The following is a 26,550-nucleotide window of genomic DNA, read 5'->3' as shown; positions in this document are numbered from 1 at the left end:
TGAAAAGGTTGTGGCAGGATCTTGACATCTTCAACACATACGAATGGAAATCGGTTGACGACTGCAACCACCACAAGAAAACTGTGGAAGACAGCCGTATTTACAAGTTTCTTGCCGGCCTCAACATTGAGTTCAATGAAGTGCGAGGAAGAATTATTGGCAGACCTCCTCTCCCATCCATTGGCGAAGTATTTGCTGAAGTCAGAAGGGAAGAGAGCCGAAGGAGCGTCATGCTTAAGAAAAAAGGTACTGGTGAATCAATTGAAATTTCTGCTTTAATTAGCGATGCTGCGGCCAACAAGGCTGCAAATTACCAGCGCAGGTTTGATGATAAGCCACGGGTCTGGTGTGATTTTTGCAACAAGCCTCGCCATACACGCGAAACGTGTTGGAAGATCCATGGCAAACTTATCAACTGGAAAAGCAGCAAACAAGGAGAGAAAAAATCGTGGCTTTCCTACCGCTAATGAAGCCGATTCAGGTCCCTTCAACAAAGAGCAGATTGATCAACTCTTAAAGCTGATAAAATCCAACTCCTCATCCGGTACTCCTAGTGTTTTGTTGGCACAAACAGGTAGAAATCCTAAAGCCTTCTCTTGCCTAAACTTCTCTCCGTGGATCATAGATTCCGGTGCCTCCGATCACATGACTAGTTTTTTCCATTTATTTAGTACCTATTTCCCTTGTTCTGGTCATGACAAAATCAGAATAGCCGATGGTAGTTTTTCACCTATTGCAGGAAAAGGATTTATTAAACTAACTGAGAAAATTAATCTCAATGTTGTTCTTCACGTCCCCAACTTAGCCTGTAACCTTTTGTCTGTCAGTAAACTATCTAAAGATTCTAATTGTCGTGTTACATTTTTTGAATCCCATTGTGAATTTCAGGACCAGAACTCGGGGATGATGATTGGGCGTGCTAGGATGCTTGAAGGTCTTTACTACTTTGATGAAGTACCTGTTAGTAATAAAAAAGCTCAGAGCTTTAATAGTACTAGTTCAATCTCTGTTCGAGAAAAAATAATGCTATGGCACTATAGGCTAGGACATCCTAGTTTTCTTTATCTGAAACATTTATTTCCAGAATTATTTAAAGGGATTGATTGTTCTTCTTTTCATTGTGAAAGTTGCATTTTTGCAAAATTTCATCGCTCTACTTATTTGCCAAAACCTTACCAGGCTTCCAAACCTTTTTATTTGATTCATAGTGATGTTTGGGGCCCTTCTAAAATCACTACTCTTTCTGGTAAAAAATGGTTTGTTACATTTATTGATGACCATACCCGCTTATGTTGGATTTATTTGATGAATAAAAAATCTGACGTGAAAAATTTATTCACAAATTTTTACAATATGATTGAAAACCAATTTCAAACCAAAATTGGTATTTTACATTCTGATAATGGAACAGAATATTTCAATGAGCAGTTGGGTGAGTTTTTGGAAAAAAATGGGATTTTTCATCAATCTACATGTCGGGATACCCCTCAACAAAATGGCATTGCAGAACGAAAAAATAAACATCTACTTGAAGTAGCACGTGCTATAATGTTTTATATGCATGTTCCTAAATATTTATGGGGTGAAGCAATTTTAACAGCCTCTTATTTGATAAACAGGATGCCTACAAAGGTGTTAACATACAAAACACCTTTTGATTGTCTCAAAACCTTTTTTCCTGACACGAGGTTGTTTTCTGATTTACCCGCCAAAGTTTTTGGATGTACTGCCTATGTTCATGTTCCCAGTCAATTTCGTTCAAAACTTGACCCCTGTGCTATAAAATGTGTTTTTTTGGGTTATTCCTCAAACAAAAAGGGGTATAAGTGTTTCGATCTTCAAACCAAGAAATTTCATATGAATATGGATGTGTCATTTGTGGAAACAAAATCCTATTTCCCCAACACTTCTCTTCAGGGGGAGACAAGTGGAGTAGAAGACCGTTTTTGAGATATTTCTATCCCGCTCCCCAATGTCATTTATCCTACACAAAAATCACATCTGTCTGATAATGATCACTTAGGAGAACCAAGTTCTATGGTGCCTAGTCAAGAAGATTCTTGTTTAGGGGGAAAAGTACTACAAAATGATCTAAATCCTGAGCTTCAGGTTTATACTAGGAAGCGATTTCATCTGAGGAATAATGACCCGAATGTCCATCCTAATGACCCGAATGTCCACCCGAGTTCTGGCATCGAAATTTTAGGTAATCCTATTCCTTCTATTTCCGACCTTGATGTTCCTATAGCAATTAGGAAAGGTGTCCGAAATTGCATTAAACATCCTATTGCAAATTACCTCTCCTATCAAAGACTGTCTAAAAACCATAGAGCTTTCACATTTAGGATTTCACACTTGTTTGTTCCAAGGAATATATATGGAAGCATTGGATGATCCGAATTGGAAATTAGCAGTCATGGAGGAGATGAATGCTTTAAGGAGAAGTGGTACTTGGGAGATAGTTGATCTACCCAAAGACAAGAAAACAGTTGGGTGTAAATGGGTGTTTACGATAAAATGTAACGCAGATGGAAGCGTTGAGAGATACAAGGCGAGACTGGTGGCTAAAGGCTTCACTCAAACTTATGGGATCGACTATCAGGAGACGTTTGCTCCTGTTGCTAAAATAAATTCCATCAGAGTACTGTTATCTCTTGCAGTAAATTCAGATTGGCCTCTACATCAACTTGACATTAAAAATGCATTTCTCAATGGTGATCTTGAAAAGGAGGTGTTCATGAGCCTACCGCCGGGATTTGAGCAGAGACTTGGAAGCGACAGAGTATGCAGATTGAACAAGTCATTATACGGACTCAAACAATCACCAAGAGCGTGGTTTGAACGCTTTGGGAAGGCAATTATCAGTTGTGGCTTCTCACAGAGTCAAGCAGGTCACACAATATTTTATAAACATTCAAAAAACAGTAAAATTGCAATTTTGATTGTTTATGTTGATGACATCATTTTAACTGGTAATGATGAAGCAGAGTTAGCAGCCCTCAAAGAGAAACTCGCAAAAGAATTTCACATTAAGGATCTGGGAGCCCTCAAGTATTTCCTCGGAATGGAATTTGCAAGATCCAAGGAAGGTATATTCGTTAATCAGAGAAAATATGTTCTTGATCTCCTTGGAGAAACAGGTATGCTTGGTTGTAAGATGGTGGAGACTCCAATCGAGCCTAACTTGAAGTTACAAGCTGCTAAGGCTGAAGAAGTCAAAGAGAGGGAACAATATCAGCGACTTGTAGGGAAATTGATTTACTTGTCTCATACGCGGCCTGATATTGCCTTTGCAGTCAGCATGGTAAGTCAGTTCATGCACTCACCAGGGGCAGAGCACTTTGAGGCCGTTTATAAGATCTTAAGATATTTGAAAGGAACTCCAGGGAGAGGCTTACTGTTCAAGAAACATGGACATCTTCAAATTGAAGTATACACAGATGCAGACTGGGCAGGAAGTGTTACAGACAGGAGATCAACATCCGGATACTGCTCCTTTGTAGATGGGAACCTAGTTACATGGCGGAGTAAAAAACAGAATGTGGTAGCTAGAAGTAGTGCAGAAGCAGAGTTCAGAGCTGTTGCCCATGGAATCTGTGAAGTAATGTGGATTAAAAGAATTCTTGAAGAATTAAAGCTTTCTCACCCGACACCTATGAAGGTCTATTGTGACAACAAAACAGCTATATCTATAGCTCATAATCCAGTTCTACATGATCGCACAAAACATATAGAAGTGGATAAACATTTCATCAAGGAGAAAATCAATGCTGGCATAATCTGTATGACCTACCTTCCAACAGGTGAACAATTAGCTGATGTGCTAACGAAGGGACTACACAAGAAGCAATTTGATAAGCTGACTAGCAAGCTGGCTATGGAAGATATCTTCAAACCAGCTTGAGGGGGAGTGCTGGAAATTTGTGTTAATGTATATAATAAGATAGTGGCATGTATATAATATGATAGTGGTGTTGGTGAAGGATAGTGGCATGTATAGAATATGATAGTGGTGTTGGTGGTAGATAGTGGCATGTATATAATATGATAGTAATAGATGGTGGTAATATATAATATGTAAGTGGCATATAATGGGTTATAATGATGTTTGTAATATCTCCTATATAAGGAGTGTCATTTGGTCTTGTAAGATAAGAAGTTTTGAATATAACAGAAATATATTCCTTCTTCCTCATATTTTCGGAGTTATTCTTCCTCATATTTTCTAAGTGCTTGGCTATTCATACACTACTTTAGTGAAAACTCCCCTTATGTTTAGTGTATCATAAATCTGGTGTGGGATGTTGATGGCATATGTGGGCAAGTAACCAAACCAGTACAAAAATAGTGTTCATCCCTTTATTTCATGTTGTTTCAATTTTCATGTATATATACGTGAATGAGATAAATTATGTACTTCATGCTCTACATGTGTATATATTTGAATTGAGTACCGTGTTGATGAATGCGTATACTCCAAAACTTAAATTGAATTCAATTTGAGGATACGCACCAAGTTGCTTAGTTAAGCATGTAAGTAAAGTGAACAAGTCACCAAGTTAAACTACAAAATCACTTGACTTAAATTTGGGACGAATATCAAGTCAGGCATCCCAGTTTTACACTTATGTCAAAAGTATATTGTGTTCAACTTGAGTGAAACTATTTAAAGGCTCAACATAAACTAGTAGAGGTGAATTAGGAAAAGAAATTGAATTAACTATTTAAAAATTAGATTTTTCCTATTCATACATAAGATTGCCATGTAAAATGTCTGGTAATTGATAACATTACAGACATCTATGGTCACAATAATTAACTCACTCTATTTTACAGCCAAATGTGTGACTAATGAGTGAGTTAATTATGGATACACACCAACTCACTCTATTTTACTCTATTTTACTCCTTAGCTTGTCCCCAGTGTGTCTCCAACATGTCCCAATGTGTCTGCAACGTGTCCCAATGTGTCCAACTCTCTCTCTAGCATGTCCAACACATGTCAGGAACGTGTTTGTGCCACGTATCCATGTCCAACACCTATACATCATCTCTGGAGAGGTATCCGTGCTTCATAGGTTGCACTTTACGTTCTTCGCCACTCCCTTATAATTACAAAACCCTTGCCAAGGACTTCCACTCCATACTTTGAGCACGCAACAAATCAATAAAATTACCTAGTTTTCAACAAACATTCACAAATTAAATTTGGGGAAACTAATGACAACAAAAACTAAAATGCTCAAGTGGCATCACTAGAAATGATCGAGTTCAAAATCAATACAATTGTGAGAAACTAAAGCTAGCTCTAGTTTAATGGTTGTGCACTCCAATAAGTTGAGGGGCACTAAAGTCCAAACGCATGCAATTTCATAATTGCCGATAACATTAGAAATCTTGGTGTACTTGTTTCCATCTTTTTCATTATATTATGGGTAAGACAGCTGAAATAACTACGCAATAGCCAGCAAATTGGACAGCCATTAAGGGCCTCATGAAACAATTTTGTTCAGTATTTCTAGTGCTCTTCGTAGTTTGCAGTGCCAACCATCCTTACAAGCCAGAAGAAAAATTGCCACCCTTAACCATTACCATAGCAGAAGCAGTCAAAAGTGGCAATGCAACTCTAGTGCAAGCTTAGCATGGGATCATAAGTAGAAGAAGCATATTTGAACCTTAATTGTGAGTCCTTTAGTTACATCATGAAGAATTTTAACTAAATGAGATTGTTCTCAATATTGACAAGTATAATCAAACAACCATTACAAAATTGCTTTTCATTTTAAGGAATCAAGGAGATGATAAGTTTATCGCTTGTACATATCTAGCTAGTTCCTCAAACAGGAAATGGATGGCTCAGAATCCATAAAACAATTAATAAGTGATAATAATAGGTGCACAATAACTCTGCAAAATCTAGCTCAATTTTTTATTAAAAAATGAACAATGCCATGATGCTATTCACGTCATAAGCACTACAATGTTGAATTTCATACATACCTCACTGAGAATATTTACGATTGGTAGTTCGCCAGGAAATTTACAGTTAGTCATTAACTTGTGGTTGTGCTCTCGGACAAATTTTGTAACTACCCATTTACCTCCATCTCTTGCTGCCAGCCTTATCATTGCTTTACACCCTTCTCTTGTAATTGGCCTTGGTGGAAGAACCCTGTCTTTTCTAAGCGCATGTTTTGCAGCACGAAAACCTTCTCTTGAACAAACAAAGTCCCGACCTATTATAGCCATGTTCTTTAGTGAGTGTCGAATTCGATTTGTCCGTATGGTGAAACCTGTACGCTTGGCATATTCATAATAGAAATCCCTTGCATCATCTAAAGATAGAAAATTCATCCCAGTAAATGGTTCCAAATTATCCCCATTTAAGCCATTAGACGATGGCTCCACAAAAATTAACCTTTCATTTAGAGAACCATGTGAATCGCAACTGTGTAACAGCTCATCCTCTCTGGCTTCATGATCACCAAAGTTCTCAAATGTTTCTTCATCAGAACCTCGGTCAAATTCAAAAAGATCATGTCCACCTGAGGAGCCCACCATTAAGCCCCTAGCTCCCTACAGAAAGAATTACGAATAATAAATATCACAAGTTCCCTAAAACTAGGAGTTCGCAGTTGAAGTAGACAGTTCGTGTCACTACTTTAACCTCACTGTGCTTTCTTTGGAGTAATGGTATAGGATCAGTCTTAAGAGACTTCAAAACACAACGGCATGACCTTGTTGCATTAATGAACATAACATTCATTAATACAGCAATTCAATATCAATTTTCATGACATCAAAACCTGGATCCTTAAGTAAGAGAACATTCTGCCTAATCCACCATGCCTTCTTGTAAGGTTCTACATATCAAGGTTAAACAAGAAAACCCAAACCTGAATCTACCAAGAAGACCAAATTTTGAATGTGTATCAACATCCATCACACAACGCATATTGTTTTGGCCAAAAAATAATGAAATTACTTTCTCGAAGAAGACTAAAGGAGCAATAAAGTTTGTGGAGCAAGAGACAATTTTTGTCGCAATAAGGTTTGGAGCAATAATTAAGAACCATAACAAAATTTTCAAGTTCACATTAAAATGTCTATCAGCAAAAAAGGGGGCCTTCACAAGGAAAAAGTTTCCCCAAAAAACAGCGAGACATAAAGCAATGTGAAACAACCATTGCCTCAAGCATTTAACCCAAAAAACTTACACAAAAAATCTTAGAAATTGTTTTCATTATTTAGGATGACAGAAAGCAGGATGCAAAGAGTAGTTGGTTGAGCTCTAAGAAGCATGGACACGAACACACGACACGACACGACACGAATACAACATAGACACGCCGACACGCTGATTTTCAAAAAATGCAAAGGCAGGACATGACACATGGACAACACGCATGAAATATATAATTTTATATATTTATTATATGTTATATATATGAATATATCATTTAAAGATAATAAAAAATGCAATATGACTTTAATTCCTATAAATTTGTATGGTTTTTGTTTTATTATTGTATCTTAAGTTATTTTGTTCAAACTTATAATTAGTTTCACATGTATCTAATTGATAAGCATGTGTGTCCTCCAAGTGTCCACATAGTGTCCGGGTCTTTACAAAATAGGACACGTTTTGAAGAGTATCAGACACGTGTCAAGAAAGTGTCCAAAGAGTGTCGGTGTCCGACACGGACACAACACGGATACGTTATCTTCTTAGAAGTGTCTATGCTTCTTAGGTTGAGCTTAATACAAATAACTTTCTATTTTCCTCGAAATGAGTAACAAATAACATCGAAATATTTGATCTTGGTTTCTTTTTTTCCTCCATTCCTAAATTTTCAGCAACCAAACAGAGGTTCACCAGAATCAATAAACACATAATGTTAGCATTAAAAAAGACATGTTGTTTCGATTAGCCCAGAAATGGAAATGTTTCGAAAGTGTTTTGGAAACATAAAATGAGAAAAAAGTAATCAAAAATGTTCGAAAATGTTAGAAACAAATCTAAAACCAATATAAATGTTCATACACTCTCAATAATTAAATGATTAAACATGTTTACATCTATAAATATTGGAAGGTCATAAAATAAAAATAAAAATAAAAAAAAGGTTTAAAAGCTTAGTTGGGGAAAAGGTTCACCATTACAAGAAACAACATTTAAGAAATATAAAATTCTAGGTGTCAAAGATTCTCCGCTTATCCTATCTGTTTCAAGGATTCTCTAACAAATTTAATACTTGTCTTTATTCTCGAATTTTTCTTTTGATTAAAAAAGAGGGGAGGGGGAAGGGGGGGCAAATAGAATGAGTACTGTTAAATATTCTTAATAGATGTCAATATTCCATGTTGTCTCTATAGAATTCATATTCGTTTTCTCTCATCTTCTACTTGGTGGATTTGAAAATCTAAAGGTATTTGGGATCTGATTTCATTCGTGCACAACACAATCAGATAACAGTCATTAACACTAGACTTCATTGTATCCTAGAGGTGGATTCGCAGGTAACCCAATACACACCAGATTCAACAAAATAGGTGAGGAAGAATATCGTCTTAAGGAAAGCGATAGAGTAACGCAACTTGAAGCAATCGTTAACTTTCTCCATCTTTATCTTTTCATCATTTTTATCATTTTTGCACCAACAATCTTGAGAGACGACATTCCAAAAGAGGGAAGCGAATTAATATTTACTTGAAGATACAAAAATAGTTGGTCTCGATTTCACAAGTCTCATTGGAGCGAAGAATAAAGCCAAAACACACTATATGTCTACGTGTCGCCTATCTATCCACCTATCTGTCCATGTGTCATCCACCTATTTGTCCACGTGTCGTCTACCTATTTGTCCACGTGTCACCTATCTATCCACCTAATCTACTTATTTGTCCATATCACCACCATCAGCAACCACCACTGGCAACTTTCTGGTGACCAACAATCAGACGGCAAAGAGTAAAAATGGAAAAATTATCCTTCAAAACAATAATTTGTCCTTCTCACCAAACAATTTCATTAATCATGTCCTTACAACCAAAACAAAACAAAACAATCCTTGGACCTAATGCCATACACACCCCTAGAAATAGACTTCTCACCAATTTTTCCTTTACATTAACTTAAATTCCATGTTTTGTAGAAGGCCGAACTATCAACTTGTTCATTGGTTTGATTCAGTCCTAGCATATATATTGGGCCCAAATGGCAGTCACCCATGAACATGGGGTTGTTTGTTGATATAACTGGTGGACCTTTTCAATTATGAAATTTTGTTTGTGTCTCAATGTTAATAATTTGACCTTGTTCATAGTATTCATATATGTTAATATCATTAAACCAATATTTATTATAATTGATTGATGTATTTTCTAAATTTTAATTAAATTAGAGTTTTTATTTTGTGCAAGCATGCATTAGAAATGAATGAAAATTGAAATTTGGTTAGTCATTTATGACTTAAGACAATGCAAGTACAAATCATGAAACTTAAGATACGAGAAATATTAGTTCGTACCATCTTGAGTGTTCAATTTGATTGTTTATACCCCACAACTTAATTTCTCAAATTTGTTGAGAAGCATTAGTTTATATGCTATAGTGGTTATCCATTTATTTGAAAGAATACATAGACGCTCTTGTTGAACACTTGGCATGACAATTAGGACTTAAGAGTAAATAATTACTCATTCTTAGTATCTCTTTGAATTGAAGAAATGATTTTTACAATTGGTTAGTCTCTTGTAACAAAAGAGATGAACTAACATGTTCTTCTGGCACAGGTTTTTTCCTGAATTTTTCAAAAAACAAACTTATCATAAATATGAGTTGAGAGTTGTGACAGTGATTGTTTGTCCGGACATGTGAATCACATCATTAACTATAGTAACACATAGCCATGTAAGAATATTGTTCACGTGACTATGAATTTATCTAAGAAATACCTGCAAGTCATTTTATGTGAAAAACATCAAGGGAGATGGGTCTTAAGCCCACATAGCATAATTACACACACATAGTGGAAACTCAACTCAATGCTTGAAATATCAAGTCCTTGAGTTTAATGAGCCCAAGTACACCATATGCCATGATTGCAAGCACTTAAATTTTACTTGTATAACCATCCTAAGGTAAAAGTGGTTGAGACCTGTAATGTAAAAAGGAGGTTGAGCTACTTAGCTCTTAATAGGCTTACAACGGTGTTTGTTAGGGTACTATAGTTACAAGGGTGATTTTAGTAAGCTTACCTATATGAGTGTAGGAGGTAGTGTCACTTCCTATGAGTCTAAGGGGTTGGCTCTAGAGCGCACATGAAATAGGATATAAACACAAAGCCAATTCACGTGTTAGCTTTTTGAATTTACGCAAGAAGAAGAAAATTTATGTGTGGACGTGTCCAGTTAGTTGAATAGAATCGCTAGTTCAAAGACAATGCTATTATGCCAACTTAACTAACTTTCACGTGTCTTCACTAAGTGAATGGTTCAAATCGTAAGATAACTTCATTCATGCATAAATTTTTCTAATCCAGCCAAGTTGTATAATCATATATTTTGAAAATGGTGAGGGATTGTTGGAACATTTTCATAGTATATTTGCATGTATTTAATACATATTTTTGGTTGTATAAATTTATAGAGAGATGTGACTTTTGGGTTTAAAATAAGAGGTGTGGCCATCGAATTTAAACCAAAGGTTGTAAACTTTAAATCTAAAGGACACAACCCATGCCTATACAAAGGCGGAAAGGGTTTGCATTTGGATATATGGAATTCCATATTTTCTCTATGAAATTCATATTTGTTTTCTCTCATCTTCTACTTGGTGGATTTGAAAATCCAAAGGCATTTATAAACAACGTTTGTTAAATAACTTGGCAGTCATGTCAATTACAAAGTCTCCTATACATAAACAGCGTTTGTTAAATGTGGGAGCCGAATAAATAGAAGAGTCGAAGGATGCGCGCTCCAGAAATTAGATACTATCCGGCTTCATATTGCGTGACCAGGACGCCGAATACGTGAGTAAAGCCGAATAGATGGAGATCAGTAGCTCCGAATGAAAGAAAGGGCAATGATCAAAAAGTAGGCCCTGGCCCCGAGGATCAAAAAGAACAGGTATAAATACAGAAACAACGGTTATAGAAAGGTATGTAAGAATCACTTCACAAATACTTAGAGAGTAAGCTACCCTGAGTGTCTGAACTAACTTGTCCGTCGGAGTGCTAATTCCGGCACCCCCGACCGGAGTGCTTGTATCTTTTCAGGTGACTAGCTGAGGATCACTAGCGTCTCCCAGGATCGGAAGAGTATTTCCAAACCTATTCCCCACAACTGGCGCCGTCTGTGGGAATACTCAAACACATCCATGGCTGGCGTGACAGAAGATCCTCCGCTAGCCACTGACGCGACCGCACAGAGAGTTGACCCCATTCCAGCAAACTCGCTTGGACCAAAAACCATCGCGGCAAGACTTGCCTCGGACCTCTGCTCATCTTCAAACCCAACGCAAACGACAATACAAGCGACCATGGCACAAGCTAGGCAAACCCAACAGAGGTTGGCCAACGTCATCGCTGAGAACGAACGCCTTCGTCGCGATCTAGCCTCGAAAATAGCAAAATCCAAACAAACGGTGTCCAAGGCTTCTGAGCGACCCCTGAGGACAGATCATCTCGAGGAGTTGGTAAAGGACGAACGTCTCTACCAATGCGTCCGGAGGAGTATGGTCGAAACACCTGCTCGTCCGGAGGATGCATCTCCGCTTGACACCGTTCACATGATATACAGCTTTCCAACGGCCCCGGCCATGCATGCGATCTAATCACATCCAGGCCCCCAACAGCAACTCACGCCAGCAAAGCGGCCCCGAGAAACGCCAAGTATCACCTTCGACGATTCTGACTTGATCGGTGTAACACTTCCCCACATCGATCCGTTAGTTGTTGAGCTGTGCGTAAACCGGTTCACCGTCGAACGCGTTCTTATCGACCAGGGCAGTACCTTGAAGGTTATGTATTATAAAACCTTCACCAAACTCGAATTCAACGAGTCAGACCTGACTCCGTCTCCTTATCCACTATTCAGCTTCAATGCCACTCCAGAGTACCCATTGGGAAAAATCAGCTTACCCGTTCGAGCAGGTTCCAGAACGGTGGACGTGGAATTCTTGGTCGTCAGGCTGCCATCGCCGTACAATCTCATCATGGGGCGATCGTGGTTGCATACCTTGCAGGCCGTCCCAAGCACCTATCATCAACTGCTACGTTTCCCAACAAAACACGGCATTGAGCAAATCCGCGGATCCCAGAAATCGGCACAAGCATATTATCTCCTTGCCGCCAGAACGCCAAAGGAACTGCAAGTAAACTCCATTGAGGTGCCGAATCGGGAGATCCTGGACGATGTTGGGCGGTATCCAAATGAGAAGGCCACGGAAGATTTGGACTGAGTTGACATTGATGGCAGTCCAGAAAAGTTCTTCATGATCGGCGCCTCTCTGAATCAGGCCGACAGGCAGCAGCTGATCTCTTTCTTGCACAACAACCTTGACATCTTTGCGTGGACTCCGTATGAAATGCCGAGAATAGATCCGTCCATTTCACAGCACCATTTGAATGTCGATCCGAAATGTAAGCCGATCATTCAGAAAGGCCGACGGTCAGCCACAGAGCACACTGCCGCTGTTGTTGAGGAGGTAGACAAACTGCTTGACGCCGGGGCAATTAGAGAAGTCACTTACCCTACGTGGCTCTCCAATACAATGGTGGTGAAAAAGAAAAATGAGACTTGGCGAGTGTGCGTCGACTTCACGGATCTGAACAAAGCTTGCCCCAAAGACTGTTTTCCTCTACCCAGAATCGACCAGCTCGTCGATGCGACGGCACGCCACCAACGCATGAGCTTCCTCAATGCTTACAGAGGCTACCATCAAATCGCCATGCATCCAGATGACCAAGATAAAACTGCCTTCCTCACCCCCAGAGGAACTTATTGCTACAAAGTTATGCCCTTTGGGCTAAAGAATGCAGGGGCAACCTACCAAAGATTGGTCACCGCCATATTCAAAGAGCAACTCGGCCACACTATGGAAGTATACATCGACGATATGGTGGTCAAGTCCAAAGAAGAACAGAGTCATATAGCCGATCTAGAAAAGACATTCAGCATCTTACGCAAATACAGAATGAAACTGAATGCTTCCAAGTGTGCGTTCGGAATCGGCTCTGGCAAATTCCTGGGTTACATCGTCAATCACCGAGGAATCAAAGCCAACCCAAGGCAAGTCACAGCAATCTTGGAACTCGGCTCCCCCCGCTCAATAAAAGAAGTCCAAAAGTTGATGGGGATGGCCGCTGCACTCAACAGGTTTATCAGCCGGTTTACAGATCGCTGCCAACAATTCTTTCAGACACTACGGTAGGGTAAGGCTTTTGAATGGTCCACCGAATGCGAAACAGCTTTCAACGGACTCAAGACCTACCTCCGCTCAATACCTCTCTTGACAACACCCACCGCTGGTGACCCGCTCATCCTATATCTGGCAGTTTCCGATAGGGCCGTCAGCGCCGTACTGTTAAAAGAAGAGGAGGGGGAGCAACGGCCAGTGTATTACGTGAGCAAGGCAATGGTTGACGCCGAAACTCGCTACCTTCCGCTGGAAAAACTCATCTTAGCCCTAGTCATGGCAGCAAGAAAACTGATGCATTACTTCCAGGGACATAGTATTGGGGTGCTAACAGAGTATCCCCTCCGATCAGTACTACGAAGTGCAGAAGCATCAGGACGTGTTTCAAAATGGGCTCTTGAACTCGGCCAATACGACATTCAATTTTTTCCTAAAACTGCAATCAAGGGGCAGGTGTTGGCCGACTTTGTTACCGAATTCACCGGCGAGCTCGCCAACCTCAAACCAGATGAAGCTCGACCAAAGGCTGAAGTTCTACCAAAGCCGAACTGGAGAATTTATGTCGGGGATATTTGACAATTGTACTGTGATGGATCATTTAACCAAAGGAGCAGTGGCGCCAGAGTTGTAATCATGTCTCCAGACGGCGCAGTAATTGAGCAGGCCGTCAAGCTTAGCTTCGAAGCATCAAATAACGAAGCCGAATACGAAGCCCTTCTAGCCGGTCTGCGGAATGCGCACCTTCTCGGCACTCGGCGTTTGCTTGTGTTTTGTGATTTAAAATTGGTAATCAATCAGCTAAAGGGGGAATACGCGGCAAGAAACGACCGTATGGCGGCCTACATGAAAACGGCCGTATGGCGGCCTACATGAAAACGGCCAATTCCTTGCTGGCAAAATTTGACCATCACGAACTGAACCAAATAACACGCGGCCAGAACACACACACGGATGCCTTAGCGTGCCTAGCCTCCGCCATCAATTCTGAGATCAAGCGGACCATCGAAGTAGGTTTCGTCCCGGAGCCGAGCATTGGCCCTCCGAATGAGATCCATGTCAACGTTATAGAATCCGCACCAAGCTGGATGGACCCCATTGCTGCATTCCTCTCCTCTGAACAACTCCCAGAGGACAAAAAAGAAGCACACAAACTGTGAAATAAAGCCCTGCGATACTATCTGGATCCGCAAGGAGGGCTTTACAAAAAATCCCTCTCTAGTCCATATTTGGAATGCGTGCACACCGACAAAGTGGAGGGGCTTCTGACAGAGATACATGAGCGCAGTTGTTGTGTCCATTCTGGCGGACGCTCCCTGGCCCATCGAGCTATAACACAGGGATACTATTGGCCGACAATGAGAGCTGACGCGAAGAGTTACGTAAAAAAATGCGAACAGTGTCAAAAGTTCTCCCCATTAACCCATCTGCCTGCCGAAGAGTTGAATTTTATCACCAGCCCTTGGCTGTTTGCTCAGTGGGGGCTTGATATCGTAGGACCATTGCCCAGGGCCTCAAGGAACAAGCGATTCTTAATTGTCGCGACAGACTACTTCACAAAATGGGTCGAAGCGGAGGCTTTGACACATATACGAGATGCCGACATTAAACACTTTGTATGGAGAAACATCATAACTCGATTCGGCATTCCGAGAGCTCTCATCTCAGACAATGGCACCCAGTTCGATTGTGGCGTATATCGAGAGCTATGCAGCAAATATGGCATTCGACCTTACTTCTCGACACCGGCCTACCCCCAAAGCAATGGTCAAGCCAAAGCCTCTAACAAATCCATCTTGGACGGCATCAAAAAGAGGCTGGAAAAAGCTAAAGGCAAATGGGTGGAAGAATTGCCGAGTGTATTGTGGGCTCATCGTACTACGCCAAGGAGATCCACTGGAGAAACGCCATTTGCTCTATGCTTCGGAACCCAGGCAATCTTACCCCTAGAAATCGGCCTCCCAACTCTGAAATCGCAAGGTTTTGACACAGGCCGAAACGACATGATGCTTGCCTTAGATCTGATCCTCATTGAGGAACGAAGGGACCGCGCCCTGGCATCTATGGCACGATACCAGCAGCAGCTCGCCAAGTCGTATAATCAGCGAGTTCAGTTGCACCGATACACGCCAGGAGAGCTTGTCCTGAAGAAGGTACTTCCAGCCAACCGGAGACCGGCCGATGGAAAATTGGGTCCAAATTGGGATGGCCCCTATCAGATAGAATCCATCGCAGGAACAGGGGCATATCGGCTCTTAGACATGTCAAGAAGAAGCCTGCCACGGCCTTGGAATTCAACACATTTACGTAAATTCTATCATTGACCCGACTTGTGAGCTTGATACTTGTACATGTTCCACCTTTGCAATACAAAGTTTCTTGCTTTCGCCAACCCGCTCCCAAGCCTATTAAGGCCGATTAAGTCTCCGAATTCGGAGCCCCATCTGGTGCATGACACCTTAGGGCCGATTAAAGTCTCCGGATTCGGAGCGCCCTTCGTGGATATCACGATTGGCCAAATTAAAGCCTCCGGATTCGGAACGCCCTTCGTAGATATCACGATTGGCCAAATTAAAGTCTCCGGATTCGGAGCCCCTTTCGGTGCATGACACCTTAGGGCCGACTAAGTCTCCGGATTCGTAACCCCTTTGAGTGCATGACACTATAGGGCCGACTAAGTCTCCGGATTCGGAGCGCCCTTCGTGGATATCACGATTGGCCAAATTAAAGTCTCCGGATTCGGAGCCCCTTTCGGTGCATGACACCTTAAGGCCGATCAAGTCTCCGGATTCGGAGCCCCTTTCGGTGCATGACACCTTAGGGCCGATCAAGTCTCCGGATTCAGAGCCTCTTTCGGTGCATGACACCTTAGGGCCGATTAAAGCCTCCGGATTTGGAACACCCTTCGTGGATATCACGATTGGCCAAATTAAAGTCTCCGGATTCGGAGTCCCCTTCGGTGCATGACACCTTAGGGCCGATTAAGTCTCTGGATTCGGAGTCCCTTTCGGTGCATGACACCTTAGGGCCGACTAAGTCTCCGGATTCAGAGCACCCTTCGTGGATATCACGATTGGCCAAATTAAAGTCTCCGGATTCGGAGCCCCTTTCAGTGCATGACACCTTAGGGCCGATTAAGTCTCTGGATTCGGAGCCCCTTTCGGTGCATGACGCCTTAGGGCCGACTAAGTCTCTGGATTCAGAGCGCCCTTCGTGGATATCATGATTGGCCAAATTAAAGTCTCCGGATTCGAAGCCCCTTTCGGTGCATGACACCTTAGGGCCGACCAAGTCTCCGGATTCGGAGCCCCTTTCGGTGGATGACACCATAGGGCCGACTAAGTCTCCGGATTTGGAGCGCCCTTCGTGGATATAACGATTGGCCAAATTAAAGTCTCCGGATTCGGAGCCACTTTCGGTGCATAACACCTTAGGGCCGAATACATATTCACAGAATCATTCTTAATTCAAGCCGGTCAATACATGTTTAAATATTTACGCCACGCAACACAAACCCTGGCAGAAAGTTGAAATAATACGATTAATTCAACACAACATTTCAAGACCGAATACAAACGTTGAAAATAAAAGAAATTCTATTTATTCGGCGCGAAGTCTATTCATTCGGCGCCCTCCTCGTCGCTCTTCTCAATTTCGAAATCGAAATAAGGAAAGTAGTGGCAATAATACAAGGGCGAGGCCGAATCAATGCCCACGGCTTCGAGAGCTTCCTCGGTTTAAAGGGCCTTGATCCAGCCGTGCTTGAATCCACGATTTTCACATCGGCAGACCTCCTCGGCAAGGTCTCGTTTGGTCTTCTTTATCCCGACCTTCAGGCCGTCCTGAAACCCCTTTTCATAACCCGAGGTCCGTTGGGTTACTCTCTCAACGACCAATTTAGATTGACCGACCGCCACCGACGCGCTCGTTTGAACATTCTTCAGCTCTCGAAGCTCACACTCAGCCTTTTCCGCGTGAATCTCCAGACTGCGATTCCTTTCATCCCTTTTCTCACTCTCACGTCGCGCTTCCCGCAGACGCATGCCGACTTCGTGAGCAGTATATAGTCCTTTCACGGCCCCATGAATGCCGTCTCGAAATACTTCAAAATCTTGACGTCTGACCATCGATTGTTGGACTTCTAGCGGGAAGATCTGTCGAGCGAACTCGACTGCTACACCCGGGTCTTTAATGATAGAATCCGCCTCCGTCATTGGTCTATTCCTCACAAAAACCACAAAACTCAACGGTCGTGGCGTCGCATCAGGCTCGATTCTCGGTCGCGGGCGCGGAGAATTTCCCCATTATTGCCTGTCCTTTCGGGGTGATACGCTTCGACGACTAAGGGGCTGCTGTGTTTCCCGATCCCTGGACGTTCTTCTTCCCGTACGCATAGGCTCGCTACTGCGACTCATTGCGGCGTCTAATTCAGCCAATCTTCGTCCCTCCCAAGTTGCTTGAATGGAATTAAGTAGGGCCTCTAGCGTGCACCCGCGCCACTTATCCTTCAATGTATGCAGCTCTCCCAAGGCAACGTCAGTAATCCCAAACGTCAAAAGTCGGATCACAATTGTCCAGCCCACGAGTTCCGCCACTCGACTTCCCAACTCCGAAAGCTCGCACCCGGGCCAAGGCGAGGGTAGATTCACTAATCTGGTCGGTCATGTTTTCAAGCGCAAGCACCGATCAATGTGTGCCTCAGCCAGCCCACGAGTTACGCCATTCGGCTTCTCAAGCTCACACCCTGGCTAAGGCAAAGGCAGATTCACTAATCTGGTCGGCCATGTTTTCAAGCGCAAGCGCCGATCAATGTGTGCCTCAGCCAGCCCACGAGTTACGCCATTCGGCTTCTCAAGCTCGCGCCCTGGCTAAGGCAAGGGCAGATTTATTAATCTGGTCCGCCATGTTTTCAAGCGCAAGCGCCGATCAATGTGTGCCTCAGCCAGCCCACGAGTTCCGCCATTCGACTTCCCAATTCCAAAAGCTCGCGCCCGGGCTAAGGCGAGGGCAGATTCACTAATCTGGTCGGCCATGTTTTCAAGCGCAAGCGCCGATCAATGTGTGTCTCAGCCAGCCCACGAGTTACGTCATTCGGCTTCTCAAGCTCGCGTCCGGGCTAAGGCGAGGGCAGATTCACTAATCTAGTCCACCATGTTTTCAAGCGCAAGCGCCGATCAATGTGTGCCTCAGCCAGCCCACGAGTTACGCCATTCGGCTTCCCAAACTCGCGCCCTGGCTAAGGCAAGGGCAGATCTGATCGGCCAAATACCTAAGCTAAGCAGCCGATCTAACCATAACCGAAAGCAATAACATTCATCAACATCTTCCTTAGCCAGTTGAGCACAACTCTGGAAATTTTATATACTCAAGTTACCGAACAGAAAGCTACAAGATGAAAAATACTAAATTAAAACCGCAAGAATACATTCAAAAACCAAACACTGACTGTTGCAAAAGATGAAAAATACTAAATTAAAATTGTAAAAATACATGCGACATCCTAAAAACTGTCAGTCGGCCGGATCAGCCATTGGAATCAGACTCCAATGGCTCAACATCCACTTGCTCATGTGGTATTGCCACAATCAATGAAGCGTCAGCAGCAGCAAAGGCTTTGTGCCAGCCATGTTTGAATCCCCGATTTTCAAACTTGGGGACTTGGTTCACGTACTCGGCGAGCCCAGCATTTTTCCCGACCTCGAATACTCTGGAAAACTCCGATTCGGCTGATTCCTTCGCCGTCTTCATTTTAGCCAACTCAGCCTCCAGTTTGGAGATCGCTTTCTAGGCCAACTTGAGCGCATCTTCGCTCACGTCCGCCTTCCTCTCGGCATCCGACCTCAATTGATCCGCGCAACCAGCCTTCTCCATTTCGGCGTCAGCCCTTGAGGCTTCCTTGTCCTCCCTCAACGCTTCGACCTCGGCCCTTCTCCTCTGGCCTTCAACTTCCTCGCGTAAATGACCAATCCGTTTGACGGCGGCGACGGCCCATATCGGCTATCCATCCGACGGTCTGTAAAACAAGAATTTAGAACCATAACTTCAACAGTATTTGGATTAAGTGACGCTAAGTTCGAATATGTAACAAAAGTGCCGATTGGGCGGCCAGCGCTGTCGCATCTAGATCCGTTTCCATCCGGAAAGCCTCCTTGTCAGACGGCAAAGACACGGACGTAGCCAAGCTGAATGCGACTTCTGGATCTTTAAGCGCCGAAGCATCAGAAGAAACCGGCACATTTTTTATCATCAGCTGAATGACAAAAGGAACGATCACGTCCGATCCCTCTAATCGAGGACGTTTGCCATGTTCTTCTACACCAGCTTCAAACTCGGCGGAGCGTTTCTCTGCCTCGACTTCTTGGCCGACCTGCACGATCAAGGTAGATTCGGCATCCCAATTTTCCGCTGTCTCCACCTCAATAACGCGGAAGGACTCTGATTCGCTAGCAGGCAGGGAAAATTGAGATGTGGTGGCGGGTGGTGCTTCAGACGAAAGGGCCTCCGCTCTTCGCCGCGCGGCCAACCTTTCCCCATTCGCCTTCCTGGCAAGTTTTGTCGGGCTTAACCCGATCATGTCTTCGGGGTTTGCAGCGGGAATATCCTCTAAACCGTGAAAAACGCCGTCAAGCGAAAGATCCCCTCGGCCCGAAGCAGATGGGGGATTGGCCGAATTCAATACCGCGTCCGATTCGGTTTCGGACTGATCTGATTCGGTAACATTAGCTACACCCCGCTCCGAATCCGACCCTCCAAAACTAACCTGCCTCAAGTTTTTGAAGTCAGACAAAATGAGAGCGATGAGAGAATCTTCACCCTCCGGAACCGGGATACTTTCCGCCACCGAGAAGGTCGTATATGTCGGTTCGTAACGAAGCAGAATATGGGCCGCCCTGCCTTGTTTCTAAAGACTTCGACGGCTGAAATATTTGAGCGCGACTTCGATATCCGAAAGAATGGCGCCGTCAGTTGAAGACAGAACTTTCTTCAAATTTCTCCTTACACAAGCCAAGCCGTAACATTTCAAAAAAGAGGCTTTACAACAAAAACGAACAAATAATAAAAGCGAGAAAGCAATCGGCCACCTGGCTCACCCCTCCGTCTAGGAATAGGGTCGGCGTAATCCTCTCCTTCGCCAAATTCCCAGTTACCCTGGACAACGACCATAACATCATCAACTCATTTTCCAGAACTGGGAAGCATAGTTATCAACTGATGGTCGACATTCTTGGCCCTAAGGAAGAAACGCCTGTGCCGACCAGAAGACTTAGCCAAGGCATAACAATGCCGGATGGCTGACTTAGCCAAGGCATAACAATGCCGGATGGCTGAAATGCCAAGGTTAATTCTTAGGCGACGGTTGAGTACTATAACCCCCATTATGACTCTAAAGAAATTCACATTAGGTTGGGAAGGGATTAAACCCCAATGGCGAAGCACGGCCCTAAGAAACGGGTGAAGGGGGAAACGGACTTCACCCTCTACAATTGACAAAATAGGAAAGACAATCGTGGTTTCATCCTCCCTCTCCATATCAAGAGTGCCGTCTGCCACAAGCGACAAATGAACATCATCAGGAATGGAGAAATGGCGTTTAAAGCCAGTAATACAATTTGACGAGAGGAGATCTTTTAAATGTTTCGCCATATCCTAGTCTATGAGAATATGCCGAGGAAGAAATAAATCAAAAAGAGTCCTCAAAGCAAGGGAGGAAAGAACTTACAAAGGACGAAGAGGATATCGGAGGAGAGTTTCGGGGACGATCCAGAAGGCAATCCAGCGATAAGCATCATAAAATATACACTGGAAAGGACCTCGAAATTTTAAATCGCAATAAATAGACACGTACGAGGGGGCGGGGAGTCGACACAACAATCGAAAGGGGTGCGCTTAGATGTCCGCAGGAGGATGAGGCCAACCGCCGAATTTTGACTCCGACTTTTAGGAATTCAAAACCAAGCACTCCAGCCAACTGTCGTCAGTGAAATGCTTGGGGGGGCAATTGTGGGAGCCGAATAAATAGAAGAGTCGGAGGATGCGCGATCCAGAAATTAGATACTATCCGGTTTCATATTGCATGACCAGGACGCCAAATACGTGAGTAAAGCCGAATAGATGGAGATCAGTAGCTCCGAATGAAAGAAAGGGCAATGATCAAAAAGTAGGCCCTGGCCCCGAGGATCAAAAAGAACAGGTATAAATACAGGAACAACGGTTATAGAAAGGTATGTAAGAATCACTTCACAAATACTTAGAAAGTAAGCTACCCTGAGTGTCTGAACTAACTTATCCGTCGGAGTGCTAATTCCGGCACCCCCGACCGGAGTGCTTGTATCTTTTCAGGTGACTAGCTAAGGATCACTAGCGTCTCCCAAGATCCGAAGAGTATTTCCAAACCTATTCCCCACATTAAATAATAAAATAGGATGAATATATTGAACATAGTAACTCTGTGAAGTTATGGAGGTCTTGGTATTGGAGAACTACCAATTGCTAGTAATGGTGAAGTACCCAACAGCTAGTTGTAGCAATAGAGATGCTGCCCATGAGGACAAAGGCGACTTTAAGGGAAAGGGAATGTTATGAGTCTAGTTTTTAATTGCTCTGTTTTTTTATAAAATAACATTGCACTTGTGTGGGTTACTACTCGTAGTAATTAGTTCTAGGAAATAGGAATGTTTTGGTTAGTCAATAATCTAAATTGTACAAACCTACAATTCTCTCTTTGCCTAATCAAACTTTCACAAATATTAATTTTGAAATATCCTCGTGCCACTTTGATACAACATTGACGGTTGCTTTCTCCACCAAAAAATCATTTTTTCAAAATTTGTCTTCATATTGTTTTCATCCATCTTCTCTACTTGTTCATACCTCAGTATTTTGATCGACATTTTGATCTCATCTAGAGCTTCCAAAAATCATTTGCCCTTCTCAACCACTTTGTAGGCAAGTAACTGTATTTCTTGTAAATCTTTGCATATCAAATCAAACACATCTTGTGGGAAAGCCATTGTTGAGAGGGCTAGAAATGAATAGAACCGTTCGTGAACAAGTTCAAACTCGACTCGGTAAGTTCAAACTCGATTTGTTAAATTTTTATTACATTCGAGTTCGAAATCGTTAAGATCTTAATAAACAAACCCAAACATATTAAAGTTCGGCTCGTTAGCTGACTCGTTAAACATTTATTTAAATAATAGAATAAATATATTATTTATAGGGAGCTACTATTTCCACTCCACTTTACTCCAAATACACTTCCTTTTTTGTCTTTACTATACATAGTTACATTAATAGCCCTTTCACACAAAATACACTGCTTGAAAAAACCAAAATTCCAAGGATATTGATGTGACTATGTATAATAAGGACAAAGAATAGTGTATTTGGAACAAAGTGGAGTGGGAATACCAGTTCCCTATTTATATATTAAATAATGTAAAAATATGAATAAAAAATAGGATAAATATTTTATTTATATATTTAAATAATATAAATGTAAATAATAGCTAAATTTACTTATATGTAAATAATAGCCAACTATAGATAAGACATTTAAATAATAATAGTGGTAGATATTATTATTTTAATAAGATATTGACTTTTTTTTTTATAGTATGTTTATATATAGTATATATATAATTGAATAATCAAAAACTTCAATTGTAACTTTAGTCTGATACAAGTATGAACTTATAATTTCTTTGGCTAGTTAAGGCTCGTGTTTGAATCAAGCCTAAGTCAACTCGGCTTGAGCTCGGTTCGTTAATTTTTATTGAGCTCGGACTCGAGCTCGTTAAAATCTTAATAGACAAGCCCAAACATACTAAAGCTCGGCTCGGCTCATTTGCAGCTCTAAGGATGACCGGCTCTGATACCAATTAATAGGAACACTTTTTGGAATAAATTAAGGAAAAGAGAAAATATGAAAAAGAGAAAAGACCCACTTCGAGGGGAGAAGACCTCCAATTAGTTCATATTGAGGAGAACTAGACGTCCATAACTTCACAAAAGTTAATATATTGAAATATATTCAACTTATTTCATTAATTAACAAACGTTGTTTATATACAATAAACTTGTAGCTGACACAACCTACAACCCTAAAAAATAGGAACCCAACTCTATCCATGACTCTAGCACTAACTAATTGCAAATAATAATTAAACAAATATATATTTTATTTATAAAATTACCTACGTAACATAATGGTAAATGTTATTCACAGCATTTCAACTCAAGATAATTAACAAATATTGTTTGAGTTGGCTGATATTAATAGTTGAAATCAAAGTAACAAATCAAGCTCTGAAAGCTGCAGATCTTTTTTTCCTTTTAAGTTGGAATGTTTCAATTAAATTTTCTGGTATTATCTAAATTTTGAATTTGGAAAATTTGGCATTCTAGACCGTATCATTTCGGCTAAGTTTGGATAATGGATTGGGGTAGGGATTTCCCTTTTCCTTTCCATTTTCGAATCCACAGCCTTGGGGTTTTCATGCTTGACTAGATTGGGGACTGTTCTATCAAGTACATTGACCTACCAAGAAATCTATAGGAAAGCTGACCTAAAGAGATCCTAATCCTACAAAGTAATAGGATTGTGGGACAACTGGAGGAATGGAACGTAATAGACATAATTTTCAGGGTGTGCCTCATTCAGTTATGTGGTTGGAGAATAGGCTTCTTATTGTGTTACATAGTTGGGTTACGGTTTCGGTTGATCCAGATGTTTTGGCTTTTGTAGATTTTGTAAATGATTTGATTAGTTAGTTTTTGGGCCCTATCTGGGTTTGTTTTGTTTTATTCTTTGCATTGCCTTGATGCATATCTAATAAAGCTTGGGAGAACTTCCGTATAGGCCCTAATAGATGGACTTATTATCTAATAGGTCCTGCAAAAATTAATGGCATTTTTCATCAAACACTATTAACAAACGTCACTAATTGTTAATTTTCAGCAACAGATTGAAAATTGTCACAAAAGTAATTATAAGTTTTAGCCAGTTTAAAAAAATCTTCACAAAAAAAAGTTACTTTCACCTTTCAACGACAGTTTGAAAAATTTATCAAAAAAATTCACTAATTGTCAATTTTTAGCATCTATTGGTAGTCTAACTATTAGCATCTATTGGTAGTTTACCTAAAGCTAAAGCTTGACCCCAAAAAAATAGAGGAATGAAATACTCATTGGAGCTTATTTACTAGTTATTCCAACAACAATTAAGATATTCTCCAGTGTCACCAAATCATACAAATGGGATGAAAGAGAATGTGTAATGTGTTACGTGTATGAATCATATATACATATATATATATATAGAGAGAGAGAGAGAGTACTAACCAGTGGCCGGGGCACAAAGATGGGGAGCAACGATGATGGCCCTAGTGGCAGTGGCCTTGGGGAGAGGATGCGCGAGGGGTGGCGTTCGCCGATGGTGATGGTGAACAGAGTTTTGAGAAAGACCAGCGCAAAATTAGTTTAGGGCAAGGTTCGGACTGTTTTTTATTGGATTTATCTGTTTTAAAAATTACATGTCTGAGTTTTTAATTGTTATTTTTTTATTTAAAACATTTAGAATGCTGCTGTTAATACTTTATCAATTATTTTAAATTTTTTATTTTTTGTGAAATTTTATTTTCACACACTTAATTAATTTAGTATTCTTTCAGTACACACACTTATTAATTTGATTATTACTTAATTTTCTCAATCCACACACTAAAAGTTACAATTATACCCTTCACTTATAATCACTGTACACACCTCACTCAACCTTCATTTTCACACACTTATTGAGTGACCCTGCTTCTAAATTTGTAGACTCATTGTAGACCTACGTGAAGATCATTCAAGATCATAATGTGAAGTGAAGACAAAGTCCTCCATTGAAGACCTATGTTGAAGAATTTATTGAACCTCCATTAAAAAAACATTGAAAACCCTCCAAAGTTTTGTTGAAGATGAGGCACCTTTCCATTTTGTTATTGCATTTACCATTTCTAGATCTTTGTGCACTGTATTGCCATAAAACCCTCATTTTTTTTAATTTTTTTTTTTTTTATGTTTTTCGATTTGGAAATTTCAGCACTGGTTTTCCGAAATTATATATTTAATTTGAAACTTAACTTCCGAATAAAAGTGATTAGTTCGACAAATTTGTTTGAAAAAAAAAATTTAAAAACTTTTAGTAGTTGATGTCCGAGTATAATGAAATAATTCGACACTAGTTGTCCGACTGAAAAATACGAAAGGAAAAAAAAAGTTCTGTACGAAAAAACTAACATTTTCATCACTAATAGAGTATAAATCTATAGATTAAAGTAATATGAAAATTGTTATGAGATTATTGATTTGCGAGTAATAGAGGAGTATAGAGTGTTTAGCAAGCTGAGTGACAACAATGAAAAAATTAGGGTTTAGTTTTTTTTACTCAAAAGGTGTACATTGAGATTATTATTATTTTTTTTTTTTTTTAAAGATGTGTATAGAGAATATTTTTATATAATATTATGGGTGCTAGTGGATGTCTATTATGGTCATTTTAGTTTAGGATATAATTGCCATTAAAATAATATTTCATTAAGTGTGCGTACTGCAGTAATTAGGTGTGTGGAAATAGAATTTTAGATTTTTTTTATTACAATAATAACCTTAAATGAAATTACTAAAAACATTAAAAAATTTGAGACATTCCATCTCACAATTAAGCCCACACACCAACTACATTATGAGTTAGGATTTATGAGACCACCCATCTCCATCAGTACCCATCTCATCTTTACCAATTCCCACCTTTAAAACCTATTCACCTTCAAAACCTCTTTGGCGGTAATATTTCAGCGACAACAGTGATAACCATTTGATTACATACACTTCTTCGACAATGACAATGAGTAGAAGTTTTTCAGGCAATCACAACTCCATGAGACGAAAGGAGTACAACAATAAAAGCTTAGAAAATGTTCATAACTTTTATGGTGTTCTTAGCTCAAAAGAGATTAGTCTTGTAAGGGTAAGTTTCTTGAAAAAAAATGGCAAAAATAATAAAAGGAAAATGTTTGGAACCCCCTTTGGGATGACCCCCACACCCCCAAAGTGATCCTGGTATGGGGTCCACATCATGAGTGGTT

At 40.9% G+C, this 26,550-nt stretch overlaps 1 protein-coding gene across 1 annotated transcript in view; it reads right to left on the bottom strand.

Moving 5' to 3' along the window:
• LOC114276932 (uncharacterized) overlaps positions 1–24,956 on the bottom strand; it is a 30,986-nt gene extending 6,030 nt beyond the window's left edge. Inside the window, exons 1-2 of the mRNA XM_082882729.1 lie at positions 24,761–24,956; positions 6,001–6,576 (exon numbers count right to left, since the gene is read on the bottom strand). Coding sequence (XP_082738855.1) covers positions 6,001–6,561 — 561 coding nt within the window. The 5' untranslated portion in view covers positions 6,562–6,576; positions 24,761–24,956. The remainder of the gene's footprint in view (positions 1–6,000; positions 6,577–24,760) is intronic.
• Between the last annotated feature and the right edge of the window lie 1,594 nt (positions 24,957–26,550).

Source organism: Camellia sinensis, chromosome 8 (assembly GCF_055761805.1).
Source record: "Camellia sinensis isolate YWXY chromosome 8, ASM5576180v1, whole genome shotgun sequence".
NCBI lineage: Eukaryota > Viridiplantae > Streptophyta > Magnoliopsida > Ericales > Theaceae > Camellia > Camellia sinensis.
The sequence above is the reverse complement of the archived record's forward strand: the minus strand, read 5'-3'. Positions and strand labels throughout refer to the sequence as shown.